This window comes from Drosophila sulfurigaster, chromosome 3, assembly GCF_023558435.1.
Source record: "Drosophila sulfurigaster albostrigata strain 15112-1811.04 chromosome 3, ASM2355843v2, whole genome shotgun sequence".
Classification (NCBI taxonomy): domain Eukaryota; kingdom Metazoa; phylum Arthropoda; class Insecta; order Diptera; family Drosophilidae; genus Drosophila; species Drosophila sulfurigaster.
The window spans coordinates 36,745,652-36,766,426 of NC_084883.1; the positions used below are offsets into that span (position 1 = coordinate 36,745,652).

General features: G+C 32.8%; 1 protein-coding gene across 2 annotated transcripts; it reads left to right on the forward strand.

The window, feature by feature from the left end:
• The first annotated feature begins 99 nt into the window (after window positions 1–99).
• On the forward strand, window positions 100–8,188 carry LOC133841992 (cationic amino acid transporter 3). 2 transcript variants are annotated; one of them, XM_062274876.1, is made up of 3 exons: window positions 100–265; window positions 5,251–5,868; window positions 5,934–8,188. In XM_062274876.1, the coding sequence occupies exons 2-3, from the start codon at window positions 5,253–5,255 to the stop codon at window positions 7,208–7,210; spliced, it is 1,893 nt and encodes a 630-aa protein (XP_062130860.1). In that variant the 5' UTR covers window positions 100–265; window positions 5,251–5,252; the 3' UTR covers window positions 7,211–8,188. The 2 variants fall into 2 exon arrangements, with proteins under 2 accessions (XP_062130860.1, XP_062130861.1); XM_062274877.1 differs by lacking the exon at window positions 100–265 and adding an exon at window positions 5,033–5,126.
• Window positions 8,189–20,775: the final 12,587 nt, after the last annotated feature.

Sequence of the window (20,775 nt, forward strand, 5' to 3'; positions counted from 1 at the left end):
AAAGTTGTTAACAATTTGATGTGGTTGTTGTTGTTATTATTATTATTACTGGCCGAGTGCCAGGCAAAAGCTTTAAGCGTTTCAACGCCAACGCCGCACGATCAGAACGACTTTGGAGCGCGTCGCGCGCGGTTGTTGAATATTTGTGTGTGTTAACTCTGAAGTTTCGAATTCGTTTGCGGTACAAACTTTTACTGGATCAGCGAACTTCGTTTTTATACTGTGAAGTGAAACACTTGTGAATCGAAACAAACTACAAAAAAAAGTATGTGTGAATATCCTTTTTCTAATCAAGTTAAAAACAGACTGTAAAATAAAGGACTCAGTGAACGAAATATGAGAAATAATTCTGTATTATAAATAATATTTCAAACAAATAAATTATAAAAGCACTGCTTATGAAACTTTTTACTGCCATTAATCATCGTAAAATTGTGCAATTTACAAACCGCAAATGCGACTGGAGTTCAACGTGAGGCTTTTATCACAAGAACCACTCTGAAAATAACAATAATAATAAAAGATATAATGTATAATGTAGAAAACCAGTGAGAGACCGCGATACCATCTACCTGAGGCAATTGCAGCTCTGCTTCGACTGTGTTTGAGCTACTTGAAAATGAAATAACTTCTGTTTGTCCATGGCAAAATGTTTAGTTTTTTATGTGGAATACAAGTGGCAGTGATAAAGAGATAATGAGTTTTGCTCTGGCAAACTGAAGAGTTAAGAGTTTTGTTAGAGCTTTTTAAGCGTTTTACAAAATCGTTTAAAATTTAAACACGTTTTATTGCTTATTACGTACAAAAATGTTTATTATGTTATTGCATTTTAATTTTTAAATATTTTCAACAAATTTTGACAATGTCAAGACCTAGAAAGCTTTATTTTTAAAAGCAAGAAAATTTAGAAATATTCTTAATATAATACTTTTTAATTTGATTTTAGTCACAAAGCTGCCTCCAAAGAATTTCTGTTGATTCTTTTCTGAAGCAGCTAAAATATTTCAATATCACCATGACACACAAAAAATCAACTTCTAACCATATGGAGTTTTTTTTTTATACCACAAACTTCTTTGTTTGATGTTTGTTTGCAATTAAGTTCAGCTCAGTTCAGTTCATTTCAGTTGCCAACTGTGTTAATAATTAGATTTACGAAAACAAATGTTATTATCTGAATAGTTTTGTCATTAAAATCGAGATAGCCAGTCATAAGCCATTTACAGCAAAATTAAAATGGCCAGATTTTACAGGGTATTAACTACCAGAGAACACGCAAGAGTCGCATGGCCACAAAATTAAAATAAATTATGTGCTTAAAACTAGTTTCTCTTTTGTTCTTGACCTATTACCAAAACGATATGGAATAGATTTATGAGCCTACTACATAGCTAATGTTAATGGATGAGATCATATAATAATTTTGATTTCCGAATACCATATTTGAACTTGTTTTGAGTTATCAGCGCACTTGAAATAATGTACAAACATTATCGTGAAGTGCTTCGATTAGAGGTAATGTGAAAGTACTTTGAGATTTCAAGATTTCCTTGACGGCTTTCAAGGTAAATCATAAGATTTCTATATGAATATGATAAAAGTCATATACATAATTCCTTTGCAAGCTGACTTATTTACTTCCTCAAGCAGCTGTTAAAATAATATGAAACACCTAAAACAGAAAATAAAAATGTTGTTTATGGTCTTCACCTTGTATGGCACGTGTTTAGCATGTATAATAAAACAAAATAAGTTGGTGAAATATATGAATTTACAATCCAATTTGTATGTCTCTTATAACTAAGGTAGTTTGACCTATAAAATTACTATAAATAAATAATTAGCTGACCTCGGCAATGAGTTGCGTGGGAAAAGTTAAATAGATGCGCTCATTAATCACACTTCCAAATCGAGATAACGGAAGAGGTCTGCCCATTAAAAAAAAGGTCTACAAATTTCTGTCTCTCTCTCAGTCTGTCTGTCATACATATGTGTAGATTATATGACAAATAACATTGTATTTGGTTTATCGCATGCTTATCGGACTGTCCATGAAAGATTAGAGCATGTTTTAACGATATTTATTCAACATTTCAACACATTTCGACACATTTATATTCGCATAAATCCAAAATCCACGTAATTACATCAAGCTAAGACCAAATGTTAAGGGTTAATTCAACCGACAACAACAATAGAAATGCGAAAATTGATTAGATTGCTGTCTGAATGGGGCGCGTGTCCCCAGAATCGGAGGCTTATCTCGATATTTTTGCTCGTCGCTTATCACAAATGTCTGCAACATGACGAAGTGCCGTTAATGTCGGCAACATTTTAACTATTTTGTTTTTGGTTTGGTTTGAATTTATCAATTTATTAGCCCTCGACAAGTGGTCGACAATGTCGATTGTAAATTCTATCACCTACTTAGTTGTAGGCTTGCGTCTAATTGGCAGTTTATTCTTTCCATTCTTTCCGATGATTAATTGGCGATCATGTTATATGGCGCTTGGACAATGGAAACGCCAATACCGCAAATTAAACCGATAAGAGGCGAATAGTAGGGCAATAAAAGGTCCCAAGCAGAGGAATGGTGGAAAAACAAGAAAAAAGATTCAAAGAGGGAACTATAATAGTGAGATTGTTATGAGTAACGGAAATGTTATAACCATAGTTTAGTTAAAGACAAATATATTTTAAGAATTTCAAATGTTTGAGGATATTATAAGCCAAATTAAAGAAAGAAAAATATTTTAAAAATTTCAAATGTTTGATGATATTATAAAAAAAATTTAACAAATTCTGAAGTAATATATAGCTAATGAAATAATATGTTTAAAGATATTGAATATACATATTTTGCAAAAAGATTTTGTTTATTAAATGAATTTTGAACAAATTTTAATTAAATTTAAAATATAGCTAAAAAGAGTATTCGACATATAATGCATTAAGATGTAGTTAAAGAAATAAATATTAAAAAAAAAAAGAGGTTGAGAATATTATATACTTTTTTTTTGGTGAATATTCTCCTTGGCGATTAATAAATTTTACTTGTTATTGTTTGTTTAATTTTGTCAATATGTACGTCAGTTTAACGTTGTTTTATTAAAGTGACGCAATTCTTCTTAAAATTAAATTTTTGCTTCTTTTTGATTTAAAATAAAATTTATAATTTTCCTGGTATTAAGTCCGAATGCATTCTCGGAAATTGAATACAACTAACTAAATTAAACGTATGCATTACGCTACAATTAATTTTATTCAAACCGGTTTCGTGTTCTATGCAAATTCAAATATAATTTAATTCAAACAACAAGCGTTAAATACAAATTTTAATACTACATACGAGTATATGTATCTCGGTGCAAATATGTTCCGATGTCAGCTGCATTTTAGTTGTTTTTTGCTTAGTATATTATATATAAAGTTAATGACTTACTTTACATACAAACTTGTAAACGCGAAACTTTTAAGGGTATGAATGACAGTTCAAAATAAATCAGACTTAAAATAATAACAAATGTGTAAGAGAATCAGAATATTCAAGAAAATTCCTGTTAGTGATCTCGGAAATGCCAGAAAAACAGTTATACAAATTGTATATTAACTAGAACATTAACCGTTTCAAATCGAATGTATCTAGTTTTTTAATTTACCTACTCGTAACTCTCGCAATTTGTTTTGTGTATTTGTATTATTGTTTTTTCAGCCGTGTTCGGCATACCAAACAAATTCGAGTTGAGCCATTAAAAAGCAACTTGTTGCGCTACGCGATTGTAGAAAAATCTTGAAGCTCGATTGTCGTCACAGTTCAAAAGCAGTTGCTTACTTTGTTTGTTACCTTGAGCTTATCGACAGATACTCAGACTTGTGCTTGTGCTTTTATTGCCAGTACTAACATACATAATACATTGGAGGGCTTTGAGGGAACGCGATAAGATATGCAGCAGCTTGCAATGGAACATCATGACCTGGACAATATATGTCGCAGGAAATAAGATAGTCACTTTGTATTTTTAGTAATTTTTAGTTTTATCAGAACTACTAGAGCGATTGATAGCTTACAGTGAAGTTGATAAATTCTGTAAATATGAATTAAAAATTATCTTTTCTTTGCATTAAAAATAGGTTAAAATGTGCAAAGAAAATATTGAAAGAGTTCAATTGAAATTATTCTGGAGAAGAAAATGGAAAGTTAGAAAAATAATATATTCAAATTATATCAATAAAAAAAAACTTAATATGTGTTTTAGATGAATATTAATAAAATATCTTCAATTATGTTGCTTCAGAAAATGAAAGGAAAAATGAGAAAAAAATAAAAAAGTTTATTTAATAAAAGAAAAAAAAACGTGAATATATGTATGATAGAAGCCAATATTAATAAAATGTCTGCAATTATGTTGCATAAGAAAGAAACATTTCTAATCAATTGCACAAAGTTTAATTGTCATGCGAAATAACGATAAACGCATGTTTAAAATTTGAGCTAAAGAAAGAAAACTGTAGTTTAATGCAATGTTGAAAGTGTTTTATATTTCATTTTCGTTGATGGCAAAAATGAAAAAGCCTTTGTTAAAAGCTTCTCCATATATTTATTAAATTTTGCTTTTTCGACACATTGAAAATCGTCTAAGATATGTAGATACAAATAAAATACTTTCCATAGAAATTACATCTGACTTAAAAAAATATTGGAGAAAAAGAAAATATCAAATAATTTAAATTAGATTTGATGAAATAAAAGTTGAAGGCGTATCAATAGATATGTTATGCTGCTTAAGAACAAGAGGGTTTTTTTTTTAGTTTTTTTATAGATGTATTAATCAGCATTTCAATAAGCAAATTAGTATTTAGATATTAGATTAAATACCCCAATTAAATTTAATACAACACATTTACCCCATTCCGTAAAATAATTGTATGTAAGAAAACCTCAAATTTTAAAGTGGCATTATAAATATGTGTTTCATTATAGTGACGTAGTGTTTAAATTTCAAATCAAAATAAAAATTTAAGCATCATAATTGTCATTGTGTTAGAAATTGAATGGAGTAACTTTAGAACAAGCATACATCAAAAGCTGCACTTGCGAACTGCGTGAAAATGTGTCGATATAAAAAGTAAATTAATTTAATGTAAATAAATATACATATATAAAACCTATAACTATATAAACAACATTAACTATTTCTTAATGTGAATTTAAATTATTAAATTTAGTATTTTCGTTTCTTTCGTTTTTAGACATGTCGAATTTCTGGAAGTCGCTCACACGTCGTAAAACAGACGATGTCAATGAAGGAGAATCGAAGCTGGCTCGAGTGCTGAATCTCTTCGATTTGACGGCACTCGGAGTTGGCAGCACTTTGGGTCTAGGTGTCTATGTGTTGGCTGGTCAAGTGGCCTACAATATTGCGGGTCCTGCGGTGACGATTTCGTTTCTGATCGCAGCCATCGCATCGGCATTTGCGGGCATTTGTTATGCGGAATTTGCGGCTCGAGTGCCAAAAGCGGGCAGCGCTTATGTTTACAGTTATGTGACCATTGGCGAGTTTGTGGCCTTTACCATTGGCTGGAATCTGATATTGGAGTATGTCATTGGCACAGCCTCGGTGGCGAGGGGATTGAGCGGTTACTTTGACTCGCTGATTGACAACAACATGTCGAAGGCGCTGAATGAATCGATGCACATCGATGTCAGTTTCCTTGGCGATTATCCTGATTTTCTATCCTTTGGCATGGTGTTGCTGCTGGCTGCGCTTCTGGCTTTTGGTGCCAAGGAGTCGAGTTTTCTGAACAACATCTTCACGTGCGTCAATCTGGTGACCATTGGCATTGTCTTGGTGGCCGGTGGCATGAATGGTGAGTACAGAAAATTACTTTTATTTGGAGAAAATGTAACTTATTTTGTTATTTCCCTCGCTTAGCTAATGTGGACAACTGGCGTCTGCCCGTTTCTGGCGGAGAGCCGATACCCGACGGCTTTGGCACTGGAGGCTTTATGCCCTTCGGCATTGCTGGTGTCATGGCTGGTGCTGCCAAGTGTTTCTACGGCTTCGTGGGCTTCGATTGTATTGCCACCACAGGCGAGGAGGCAATTAATCCCAAGCGCAACATTCCTCTGGCCATTGTCGTCTCGCTGATCATCATCTTCTTGGCGTACTTTGGTGTCTCCACGGTGCTCACGATGATGTTGCCCTATTACCTGCAGGATCCCGATGCACCCTTCCCCAAGGCCTTTGATGCCGTGGAATGGTATACCATCAAATGGATTGTCACCATCGGAGCTGTGTTTGCGCTCTGCACCAGCTTGTTGGGCGCCATGTTCCCACTGCCACGTATCCTCTATGCCATGGGCAACGATGGCATTCTCTTCAAGCGTCTGGCTAATGTGCATCCTTATACGAAGACTCCTCTCTTAGCCACCATTGTCTCTGGCATTTTCGCTGCCATCATGGCTATGTTGTTCAATCTGGATCAATTGGTTGACATGATGTCCATTGGCACACTCTTGGCTTATACCATTGTGGCCATTTGTGTGTTGGTGCTGCGCTATCAGGATGAGCAGATGACGCGACTCGTTTCGGTGCGTGCTCCGAATGTGTTCCGCCAGCTGTTTTGCAACTCGTATCGGGAGCCAAATACAATGACATCGGCCATCACAAAGATTGGCATCGTGGTGTTTGCCGTCTTCGCCATCATTTGGTGTATCTTCATGAAGGTCTTCGAAATTGAGGCCACCAGTGGCATCGTCTCACTCAGCATCGTCGGACTGCTGCTCATCATCATCTGTATTGTGATTGGACTGCAGCCTGTATCCACCATTGAGCTGACGTTCAAGGTTCCTCTGGTGCCATTTGTGCCCTGTCTGAGTGTCTTTGTCAACCTGTACCTGATGTTCCAGCTGGATTTGTTCACGTGGATACGTTTCCTCATCTGGATTGCCATCGGTTATATCATCTACTTTGCATATGGCATTCGTCATTCCACGCAAATCACAAGGAATCGCAATCATGCCGAGATCGCTGCCAATACCATGCAGCGACCGGGATCCTCAGCGGATTATCCTCAGCAACATGAGAATCGCGCCTTCGAACCCGACTGGAAGGTGGAGAATGGCAATGCCCATGGCAATGGTAATGGCAATAGCAATGGTAATGGCAAGGCTTTGTACCCCTCCCATGAGTACTCTGAGAAGCTCTAAAAAGAGCGCAGAGAGTGGTGCTCGAAACGAACGTGGAGAAAAAAGTATTATAAGTTGCCTTGTTAGAGTTGAGCTCGGTTTAGAGGTGAAGAAGAACTAAGATTATTTCTAGGGGTTTCAGTTTACACGTTCGCTAATTGCTGAGCAAAATAGGAATTAATCTAATAACATTTAATTTATGTATTTAGGATTTAGTGTATCTTGAAAAAGTGTTCGATTTTAGCATTTTCTCCATTTGCACTTTTGCCAAATTTTAACTCTTTTAAAAGCAATGTAAACTGAAAATCCTAGAAATACTGTCAGTTCTTTGACTGCTCTGAGCTGAGCTTAAGTAATATTTACACACACACCCCCCCACACACTTATCTTGCTAGTTACTTCGTCTAGTACTTGTATCTTACTCGTTGACATTTTTATTTTGAGTTTAGCTGGCATGTGTTTGTGAGAGAGATGAATAGATTGCGCATAAAAATTAAATGACATCCTCCCTTCGGATTTCGTTATTTTTATGCGCCAGAAATTTAGACACACAGAGACTTTCTAAGATCGCTCAATGCAGACTTAATATTATGATTTTTTATATTCACTTTGATTTTTGTCAACTTTTGATTTTATTCATTTTAATTGCTGCCTTCAATTTTCAATGTACATAATGCCCCAAATTTTGTTGTGATATTTGTAAATATATGTGTATGTATATAGGGCTTTAATTATTATATATTATACTATATATGTATATATGTATCTTTGTCACAATTCTTGTTGTCGTTATGTGAATGCAATTTGTATCATATTAATATGTGTATTATGTAATGTCAATTGTACAATCCTAAGTTAGCTCTACAATTTAAGTTATTTAGCTCATAAGTCCACAAAACAAATCCATTCCAGAAACAAAACAAAAAAACGAATTTGCCACCCCAATAAAATAATTATATAATTTGTATAAATAAATGAAATGTTGTACATCAAAAACAATTTGGAAGTGTTTTATTTATGAACTTCTTGATTGCTTCAAGCATCTTATCGATTCTGACGACAATTGATTCGAATCTTATCTTTTGCTTTTTACTTTTATTTGAACACGCTACTTTTCATTATTAGTCCAATTATTTTTGCACTCCTTTCTATAAATAAATCAAACGTTTTTTTGGCAACTATCTCTAAGCCAGCCCCCAATCCGAGGGTCAATGAATCTGCATGAATTTTAATCATGAAAATTTCCCAGTTGATTAGATGAAGGTTAAATCATATCAACTACCCCACATGATGTTGGGCATGCGGTTGATTTAGTTTATCTTATCGGGAATACGATCAAAATACAATTGAAATGTGACTAAAGAATCAATAAGATTGTTAAATCTGATTGTAAAGTGCTTCCAGCGAATTCGGTTATAACATAGCCGATTAGCAACAATTAAATTATAAACGTACTTCTTCAAAGAATATGAGAAATTATTCTAAAATAAGAATATTTTTTGAATTAACAGAATTTATGACAATTTAAATAATAATAATAATAATTTCTATATCAAACAACTTTTACTTTATATTCTTTGCATATTAAATATTTTAATTAAGATGAAGAAAATAAAGGCACTAGACATAGAAAGCCTCCAGAAGAGCTGCATAGAATTGAGAGTGTGGAAAAATGACAACTCACATGCTTCGCATCCTATTTTATATTTTATCAGTCATAAGCTGAAGCCTCGACCCGCATTAACCAAAATAACCAGGCAATAACGAATTCTCTCAGTGCTTTCTGGCACTCAGAACAGTCAGTCTAGGCTTGGCTAGAAATGGAGCTGGAGTTGCTTCAGTTTCACTGCTGCAACTAGTTGGCTAACCAGCTTAGTTAAATGGCAAATAAGTTGCCTTTGCATCTCTCACTCCAATTCTGGAAATAAAACGCAGTAGAGTAAATAACAGAGGCAAGTCAAAAACTCAAACTGGGAGCTAAAAAGCCAGACGAAAGTTCCAGGGATAATGCAAACAAACATACATTCAACACACACACATATATGAATGCATATATGTATGTACATATATTCCTTGTGAATTGAAGGAAAATGGTGACTGAGAAAATAAAACTGTTTTGTGGCTCGTTTTGTACTTTTCTCTTTCTGTCTCTCTCTCTCTGTCGTTGTCTGTTTTATTTTTTCCAGCATTAATTTATGCATTTTAAAAGGATATCAAACGCTTAGGCATCAAAGGAGCACCACACCCACACATACATACATATGTGCAAATGCTCTAGTGCATTTCGTGCAGTGTATTGTAATAGTAGTCGTACATTTTGTTCTCTTTGTCTTTGTGTGTGCACATCTGCGGAAGGATTCTATTTTTCACACGCTGTCAATTAGCAATAAAAAGAGAATACTCCGTATGCAATTGTTTTTTTCCCAAAGATTTTTGCTCTCTCTATTTGAGCAGCTTTATTTTATAACAAGTCTGTAGCCAAGATTGAGAAAAAAATGCACTTCTTTTCAATTAAATTACAAATTTATTTTCAATTCTTAAATCAGAACTTTTTATTCTATTTAAATTATTTCTTATTGAAATATGGCTTTTATTTTAACATTTAATGGAATTGCTTGACTAAAATTAAAAATCTTTTTGTAAATCGTAAATCGAAACTTTTTATTCTATTTAAAGTATTTCTTATTGAAGTTTAGTTTTTCACATTTAATGAAATTCATTTGACTCGAATACATTTGGCTTTATTTGAACTGAAATATTCAATAAACTCCAAAAAGTTGAAGCTTTCCAAAAACCGCAAATTTCGAATGTTCGCCTGTTCGCCTGTTGTGCGCTGTTTGACCAATGTGACGTATGAGTAACGCAATTGCTGTTGCATCAAATAACAATGAGCACTCAAAAGTATGCAATGCAATTTGCTTTACATGAATCGTCAAATAAAAAATACACAGCCTAAAAGTATGCAATAGAAATTGGGCAATGTTCAACAAAGCAGTTCAGCAATGCTATCGCTTTTGGACATGACAAAGTAATAAATTAATACACATCTGTATAAAATTTTTAGTATATTTAAAGTAGTGCTTATTATTAAAATGACTTAATTTAGTAAATAAAAGAATAATTGAGAAGTCGTGTTTATATTCATATATGAAAAATGTTGCATTTCAAAGTGCAATTTTTTGTGTTTGCTTTAGAATTGAACAAATTTAAATAATCAATGAAATATAAATAATAAAAACACATTATTTTAAAAATTCTGAAAGATTTCGAATGTAAATAGTTGATTTTTATTGTGCTCGTTTTATGTGCGTGTTTTAGAATTCAACGAATATAAATTATAAATAAAATATAAATAGCAAGAAATTCTTAGATACTTCAAAAGTAAATAGTTGATATTTATTATTTGGCTTTAAAGTATTTTCTTTTTTAAGCTGACACCTTGTAATACTTTAGAGTATTTACATGCTTTTATGAGCCGTAAAACCAAATATCGCCAAAATACGAAACCAAAACGCTTTAGAAGACCACACACACACCCTGACACACACACAGCGTGAGTGAGAGAGCGCAATACAAATACAAACAGACAGACACAAACACACACATTCACACATACACAGTGACTGTTGCTGTAAATAAATAAACAATAATTTGAGCCGCTTGTGTTTGTATGTGTGTTAGCATAAAATGTAATGCAAACGCACTGTGTACGTTGTAAATGTGTGTGTGTGGGTGTGAGGAAGAGCAAGAGTGCAACAGGAGCAATAACAGAGGCAGCAACTGGATTCGTATTTGGGGCAGGGAAAAACTCGGCTCTCATTGCGCGTTGCGGTTTCATTTGTGAGTTTTAATTAAATACGTTTAAATATTTGTTATTTCCGACAGGCAGACAAACCAAACGACCAGCAACGGCAACGGCAACAACAGCAGCAAATCCCAACAACACCGTGGAGAGTTGCAGCAAAGGCAACAACAGCAACAACAGCCACCTGGCAAATATTAGCGAAAAATTAGCAAAGTATTTTAAGCGCAACATGTTCGTCCTGTGGTTTTCAACATCAAATCCTCTGGCAGCGCCCTCATGTGGCTTCCCTCTGCCCAATTCCACAGAGGTTGCCAACAGGTAAAGTGCGGGGAGGAGTGCAGACTCACATCATTTTGTGCCAGCTCGCGTTGCGTGTGCATTTCATTTATTTATAAATAACGCATAATTAATTTAAAATGCGTGCGTGAAATTGTTGTTAAGTGCTTAATCCTGTAATATGCAACTGGACACGCACGTTACCATCAACGAGACAACAACAATAACAACAACAACAACAACAAACAGTAGCAGCAGCAATAAAGAGAGAAAAATGCACGCTCGGATAGACGTGTCTTCATGCACAATAGATTTAGTATGCAATTTGATGGAATTAGTGGGGAATATCGAATGGGAATGGCAATGAAAAGGATAAGGGCGCCAAATAGCCACTGAGATTGTTAAAACTTAACATTTCAATTATTCAACAAAAGGTTGAAGCTGTTGTTTATAATGATTGAAAAATAAAGACTTAAAAGCAAGCACCTAATAAGCATAATAACTTTATAATAACTGGAGATTTTCCTTTATGTTTTTGAAATGAATTAAAGTTTCACCATTACATAGTTTTCGCAAATATTTGTTTCCCTATGAACTGTATATTATATTCATTACATTATTACGTCAAGTTAATCGGTCAGTAGAAATGGCTAAAAAACCTTATCTCTTTACATTTTCTAATAAAGTGTTTAAAGGGTGATTAAAGAAGTAAGAAAGCCGTGCGGTATTATTCACAAAATATACCAAATAAATATACCGAAAAAATACTGAAACAAACTATGTATTATAGTATGCTCGACTGTAAGATACCCGTGCGGTATTATTCACAAAATATACTAAACTAATATACTGAATGTACTATACTAAACGACTAAAAACAGGCCATGCTTTCGGTATATTGATATAGTACCTTTCAAAATATACCGTAGAGTGCAATATATACCAAAGCATCTCAATTGTTTTTCCCTGGTCTTTTTGCTTTCTTGGAAATATAAATTGATATACCAAACTGTTTTATTAACTATTAATATATCTAACTATGTTGTATCTAATTTGAATATATTTTCATAAAGTTAATACACATTTTATTCTTAAATTTAATTAGTTAATTTTACTTCAAAAAGTCTTCATATTTTAAAAATCAAAACCGGTTGAAAATGGCATAAGAACCATTTGATAATTGCTAGTCAAAAGCGCAAAAATTGCTAATGATTGTGGATGGCTCGTGCCACTTGCCCCTTGCCGCTCGCTTGCAAATGCCACAAACGCTTGATGGCATTTAGCGGAATTCTGACCCAGACTCCGACCCAGACACCGAGAGCTGAACCCAGAGAAATCGACCTCGTTAACCCGTTTTGCAAAAATTTGTCAAAGTCAAAAAGTTCGAAAATTTTACATGCGGTCAACAAAATCAAATTAACTTTTAGTGCGAATAAATTTTGCAACCACAAAACTCGAAATAAGTTTGAAAAATTTAATTTTAAATGCCGAACAGAGTTCGAATGAGGCAGGGAATGGGGAATAGAGGGGGGAACGGAGCGTACTCGTATAATAGGCCGATCAGCATCAATTAAGAAAATAATCCGCGCATTATGCGAATAGTATATAAATATTATTTGACAACAGCCAAGCGGCAAAAACTGTCGTCGAGTGGTCACAATGTTAAACACGAAACATAGAGAGAAAGAGAGAGAGACACAGAGAGAGAGAGAGAGAGATAGAATGATAGAGAGAGAGATGGAAGTATTACGGTTTGGGGATTAAGGGACCATTATGCGAACATTTTCAACATATGCTAAACGAGCGGAAAAAAAACCGACTCCTGAACCGTGTCATGTGGTTCGTTGTACTTAATGATGATGCTGCTGATGACTCCAATGCGGATGCGGACATGGATGTGGATGTGGATACAGATCTGTGGATGCCTTTTGGGGGTCAGTGGCGACGACGGATGCTGCTGCCGGTTGATAATAATGATGATGTTGCCGCTGACAGGTGTTACACTGCGTATACATGACATTTATGAACTGCAAGGACACAAATGCAGCACCAAGATTTTGGGCATTGGAAAAGAGATTTTATTTTTTAGAAAAATGTATTTTAAAACAATTTGAATTGTATTATTCGATTTTTATTATAAACATCACAAAACAAAATATTTATAATATAAATTATGTTATATTATATGGAAGGGTGTTTATGATAAACAGTAAACCCATATTTTTAATAAAATAATATTGTTTTAAAAGCAGAAATATATAGTTTTAATCTATTTATATTATATTCAAACAGTCAAACTAAAGAATGTTTTATTAAAATAGTTGCATTAGAAGCAGCAAAACAATATTACAATTTTATTAAAATAAGTTCATAATTTAAAAAGTTTTTATAAATATATAAATAGCAAAACGATATTCAAATGTATTTGAAATTATTATTAACAAATAAAATTGAAATGAAATAAAATTATAGTTAAATATAATTAGTATAAATAGTAATACATAGTAATATTAATTTGAAATCAATACTATAACAAGATTTTATAAATAGCAAAATTATATAAAAATATGTTTCAATATAATTCGCATCAGCAAAACAATATAAAAATATATTTTTAATTAAATAATATTAAAATATATTTAAAATAAATAGCAAAACAATATCAAAATTATTAAATTACAAATAGCTGAAAGCCATGTTCTCTGAATGTTTAAGAAATATTAATTTAATGTTTTTAATACGACCTGCAGCTGTTGGTCATGCAAAATTTGTATTTCGTATCTGATTATTAATGTTGTCTTCGTGTCAATAAAAACATCTTTTGGCACTATTAATTATAGTTTAACACAATTAATCAATTTATCGAAAATCTATAACTGAAATTGAAATTTCATTTTGCTAATTGTTTTCTCATTAAATTCAATTCGCATTAAATTCAATTCGCATTCGCAAAGCAATTAATTGTGTTATAGTTTGTGGGATAAGAATGAATTGTTTAAGTCATAATATTATTTGAGTTTTTGACAGCTAAAGAATAAAGAGCATTTAAATTCAACAAGAATTTAAAGCAATAAATAATCTAAGTAATATAGTATGTAGCATGAAGTATAATATTTATTTATAGTGAATATATACTATTATTTATTATTAAGTACAATATTTATTTATGAATAGATTTCAAAGCGACTGAAACGTGCTTCAAATTGAAATAGGTTTAATACTTTGATGATTAAAGCAGCAATATTTTAACAACTACATTCAAAAGGGTTTTTTTTTTGAGGGGGCTGCATTTGACCCTCATTTTCGATGTGGGATTGCAATTAAGCCACAAACGTGTTGCACTTGCGCTCTAATTGCATTTTGTGTGACTAAATGCAAAAATGTTGCAATTTATATTTATTTATACGCACAGCAGGCGGCCAACAAAATAAACAAGTTCAAAAACTTGGCAAAAATACCAAATGCACACACACACACACACACTTGAACATGTTGAAATGCATTTCAGTTTTCAGTTTTCAGTTTTCAGTATTTGGCAAAGTGGCGCATTGAGGCATTTAACCAAATTCATCATACGCACCGTTGCACAGCTTGCACCTAAACTAAAATAACAACAACTTTACCATAAATTCGCATTTTGCATTTAGTGTAAATCAAACCAACAGACCATGAGACAGGTGGAAGGGGAGATATACATACATATAATAATAATAGTTGGAGGAGTTGGGGCGATTGTTAGCTGGTTATGTATTTTGATGACCATAATGAAAAGATCAAAAGGCCATCAAATGCTCTCGTGAAACGTTTTATGAGTGTGTGTGTGCGAGTAACAAAAGCAAATAAAAAAATATTCACAACAATTGCAGGCTAGTCAACACTTACAACACATAAATATAGCAGGCAAATGAACAACAATTCAAAATTCAATGGGATTATCTGCATATCAATGCCAGTTTCCATGCTGTTCTCTGTTTTCTCTGAAAAAGTCAAGCTAAGAATGGCAATTTGAAAAAAAAAGTTGAAATTTGATAAAAATGTGAATAAAAGTTATGGATTGAAAGTTTGGCATTCATGTTTATCTATATATTTTAATTGCCAGTTATAAAGGATCATAAAAATATTAAAATTTTCAACAGAATTTTAGATTCTAAATGCTTAAAAATGGAGAAGTTATCGATTAAATGTATAGTATTTATTTTTGCTTACGTATTTTTATTTAAAGATAAAATGTACTATTTTTAAATATTTAATTTTATAAAAACAGTCAATTGTGTGTCAAAAGTATCGTTATAATCTTTGTCATTTATGCTTCCCAATACATTTGTATTGTATTAAAAAAATTAAATTAAAATATATAATTATAAATATATTTAAATAAAAAGGATATTAAATTTGAAAACGCATCATGGTCGATGCAAAACATATCATTGTTGCTTTATTATATATTTAGTATATTTTATTAAAAGTCTAAGGGGATTGTTTTATTTGGAAATATTTAATTGTTATACAACATTCATTAATATTTTGCGCATGACATTTATACAAAGAAAATGTAATAATTAACTTTAAATACTGTTCAAATCAGCTTCAATTCATCATTAAACACTAAGAAAATACCATAATTCACTTAAAATACTGTAAATAAGTTTCAATTCATTATAAAATACTAAGAAAATACCATAATTCACTTTAATTCAGTATTAAATACTAAGAAAATACTACATTGCACTTAAAATACTGTAAACTAGGTATAATTAATTATCAATTAGCTTTCAATTAACACAAACTTTTTACCTTAGATGCAATATAAACTCATTATTCGACTTACAAGCAATCTTTATGCAGCTTTACCAAGCGATCTTTATTAAGCTTTACCAGGATAAGCCACGGCACTCGACTAAGCAATTAATTGCGCTTGTTGAGCGCGCGAAAACTCAATTTGCTTGAAGTCCGCTCAACGAGTTTTCGGGCTCGTCGGGTACGTCAAATGCCATCAATTTGCCCAACAATATTCACGACAATTAACAAATTAATTGCCTACTTTGAGGCGCGCTCGAAGCTAACACACACACACGCAAGCACACACACAGATACACACTCTTACTCAAATACACTCTTACTCATACTCTGCAATGCACAAGGCACAAGACTGTGTTTGCTGTGATGCTCGTAAGCAAATTCCCAATGGCGTCTTAGTTTTATGGCCAGCAAACAGAAGCAACAGCAACAACAACGAGTAACAACAACAACAACAACAGCGACAAGGACAAAGCGGACCACAAAAGCTGAACGCTAATGAAATTTCCAAGCTGAGCTGCCACAGCTCAGTTGCCCTGGGAGTTCAGCTGCTGCCCGGTAGGTGGCGTATTTGCAAAGCTTTTAATATAATGACACATTATCATGGGTAGCAAGTCAAAGGCGAGCGACAACAACACACACACACAAGCAAGCAAGCACTCTCACACATATGCACACACACTCATGCAGTTGCGGAGTTACAAATGAGCAGATAACGCTGAGTAGCATCAGACTAGGCCAAGAAGATGAGCGGATGACAGATTGAGAGACAAGCAAAGGGAACTGAAAGCAGCAGAGAAACTCTGATAGCAACTGCGGCCAAGTTGCATTGACTGGCAATCCTTTGATATTTGATATGATTATTAATTAATTAATTGATTTACCTTTATAGGTTTTAGTTTGTAATAAGCATATAATATAATCCTTATGAAAATAGTAATAACTTATTTTCATTCACAATCGATGTAACATTTTCTTTAGCTGTCAATTAATTGTAAATATTGATAATATAAGTAAGAAATAAGCCTCTACAGATATTGCTTTAGAAATACGTTAGAGATCATTTTAATTATATGTAACTATTATAAATAAATAAATAAGAAAAATGCAGCTAAGTTTGGACAATGATAAAGCCTTCACATTTTTTGCTCTACTAGAAATTTTACTACAAGAAATATAAGCTAAAAATATATTTAAAAGTATTATCTTGAAATGTTTTTCTTAGAAAAATGACATGCCTATGCATTCATTATATGATTTAAGATATCTTCATCGATTTCGACAAACTTAATGTCTAAAAAATAAAAACTATAACACTCTTTAACTATAGGCAATATTGTAATATTTTTGTTAATAATAACATGCGTTAATTTATGATGTTTTTAATATAGTTTTTCATTTAATTTACATTATTTTCTTAATTAATTTAATCATATTCACTTTTTTATATTTTCTAATAAAGTATTAAAATTATCAATAAATTGCATTTATAAAGTAAGTATTTGAATATTTATTTTAGGTCATTAGTAATTACACGAAAAAATTCACCAATAACTAATCAAAGTGCCTTAATCCTTACCTATTCCGTTCAGAGGTCAGTAACTTCTCTTTTCTCATACTGATTGTGCAATAAAGTGTGCAATATGTTAAAGAATTATGCAGCAGATACTCGATATGTAAATAAATGTGGTGTTATAACATTTTTGCCTGTAATACTTATTACGTTTCTTGTGCTGCACTCGACTCTCGGCTTTGTTGTTGTCTATTTTATATGTATTTACAGTCGATTTATTGCTATCGCATTTATTTATTTCCATTTGCTGCTGCTGTTGTTGCTGTTGTTGTTGCTGGCATTACGCATACGCCCCGTAAGTGGGCATTTTGGGTTCGAAGCGTTCACGTTGTGAAATGCGATTTAAATTGTCCAAAAAAATGCAAACAAACTGCAAACGATGCGTTGCCCACTTCAGTGGCTGCTCTTCTCTGTCTATTGCACTTCCCTCTTCCCCTCTCTTCGGGCCTCTGCTGCATTTCATTCGCATTATAAAATATGCAACAGCAGCAACGCTTGTTACAACAATGACAGTATCAACAACGGTTGCAGCAACAGCAACAACAATAACTGAAATTGCCATCGCATCCATTTAATTTCATTTTAATGCACAGCATATCCTGGCAAGGTGTCCTTTACTCCCCTCCCCCTCCCGCCACCGCTCTTGCCTCTTGATCATCCGTCTGCCTTTGTCCTTATGCAGTGAGTAAACAATTTTGCCTTATCAAACAATCGAAATATTTGGGGCGTACTTACTGCTCTCTGCTCTGCTCTGCCTACGGGGCGTGGCCAATTAAATGCCTCCGATTCAGTTAAATGCATAATTTTTCAAGAGCTGCACATTATTGCCATTATTATTGTTGTTGTTGCTGTTGCTGGTATTATTATTATTGTTATTATGGCTGTCATTTGTATTTGCCCGTTGTCTGTGTTTGTCAAGTGTTGATCGTGTTTTTATGACTGCTTCACATGAATTAATGATGGCCAGTTAAACCAAGTGCTGAGTGTAGCTTCAATCGGCAGAGATAAGTTCAATGAAGCTGTATTCTATGATTGAAGAAAGCCAGGGTAAATTTGGGAGCAAACAAATTAAGCGAAGATAGGAGTGTGAAATGTTGTTGAAGAGTCGAATTGAATATTAAATAAGCAAATATGTAGAAGATAAATATAGATAGAAGACATATATAGAGGGGCCACAATGAAATGAAAGTCTAAAAGAAAAACTGTTTCTTTTCTACTACTGAATAGAATACAACAAAGAGTTCAGTTAGTATTAAGAACATTTATATTATTTTAATACATTTTTGAGAAGATTAGAGAGAATGTGAAAGAAGATAAATTAAACAAAGGAGGGTAAAAGTTGGTTAAGCAATAAAATGGAATATTTCAAAAATAAATAAATGTAACATAAACATAAAAAAAAGAATAAATAATAATTGAGGTATACATATATATAATTATGTTATACAATAAATTTAATCACAGTTAATTAGTTCTCGAAAAGAAGTGCTTTATTGTAACAATGATTAAATTGTTTATTTAATAGAGTAACGAACTTCTCGGAATTTAATTTTTTGAGAAAAAAAAACACAAACGATTAATAACAAATAATTTAATACTATTTCTAAATAATACATATATTGGTTTATAAGTTATAAAGTTTGGTTTTTAGATTACTATTTCGTTTAGTATGAAATATTGATTGAATGTGTTAAATTAAAATCTTATTCGCGGTTAATTAGTTGCCGTCATAAAGATCATTAACTTGAGAAAATGTAACGAAAAATAAAATAAAAAATATAAATTTTTGTATTATATTAATACCAAATTTAATTGTACAGTAAATAGAGTATTTGCTGGCGGGGCAAATACACCTTAATAATGTGCCATTAACTACAATGTGAAATTAATTTAAATATTAAATATATTTTTGGGGTCCAATTATCTTGGAAGTTCAATTAAGTGTGGGTGTAATTTTCGACATTATAATGCAATTATTTTAAGTTGCATTTATGTTTTAAAAGCCTTCATTTAAAATGTGTTAAATAATTATAAAAATTAGCAATGCATTAATGATAGAATCTAAAGTATGACGTTTGTGTTGCCCTTAAACACATTTAATTCACTTCAGTTAACCTTTTGTTTGTTTAAAATGTACTTGGACACTTGAAGCCATGTCTTTCGCTTGTGGCATTGTCCACTCATGACCAAAAATAAATGTGGATAATTGCTTTATAAATATAGCGCTCAAGTTTGCCAAAAATAGCAAGTGCAAAGACACTCAAAAGTTTGCAAAAAAACTAGAAACTGAAGAAGAAAAAATGTATGCAAAAAGAATGTGTTGAAGCAATTGCGGATCTTCAAGAATTCCATTGGGGTTATGTAAAACATTTTGCTTAAGACGTATTTCAATTACAAGTGAGCGCATTAAAAGTAATAATAAAGCATTACATAACAATGGGCAACAAAATGATATGCTCGTTAATAAAAAACTGAAGTGGCTCGAACAAAGCAGGAAACAAAACCAATTGCTTTTTTTTTCTTTTGGCTATTGATGTGTTGCTGAAATGTGGCAATATTCAAGGCCAGAGAACGTTTCGAGTGTTCTATCGAGGTGCTTGAACTAAGTGGCTAACAAAATGCGTAGAAAATTGAACTTGTGTTAGGAGAAGTTGCAGATATTATGGTAATATACTTAAGACTTTTATGATCCATTGTCTTGTAAGAATTAACCAAATACGGTAGCAAATCAAAAGCGAACTGTAACTGAAATATAACATCGCACCTTCACCACTAAGATACAAAAAAAAAAACTAATGTATCTGAAGCCACTTGAGATGCAAAAACCTGATCCAAAAATAATAATAATAATCATAATCATAATTGTAGTCAAGTGCGTGGCCAGCTGAGAGTTAAGAGCTGAGAGCTGAAGGCGGACATCGTGCGGCCAAAAACGTCGATTGGTAGGTTCGTTATAGCCATCATCAAGTGGTTAATAGAGCTGAAGCTGACCAAGCTCGCTTTGATGCGCACTTCACTTCACAACGCTCGGCTCGATCTCATCTCAGTTCGCTTTGATTTGATTTCCATTCGTTTTGTTACTTCGGCTCAAAACCAGATTTGATATAGTATGAGTGTGCGTGTGTGTGTGTCTGT

Coding starts and splice junctions, on each gene's coding strand:
- LOC133841992 (XM_062274876.1), top strand. CDS start 5,253: ATGTCGAATTTCTGGAAGTCGCTCACACGTCGTAAAACAGACGATGTC. Junction 5,869..5,933: donor GGTGGCCGGTGGCATGAATG/GTGAGTACAGAA, acceptor TCCCTCGCTTAG/CTAATGTGGACAACTGGCGT.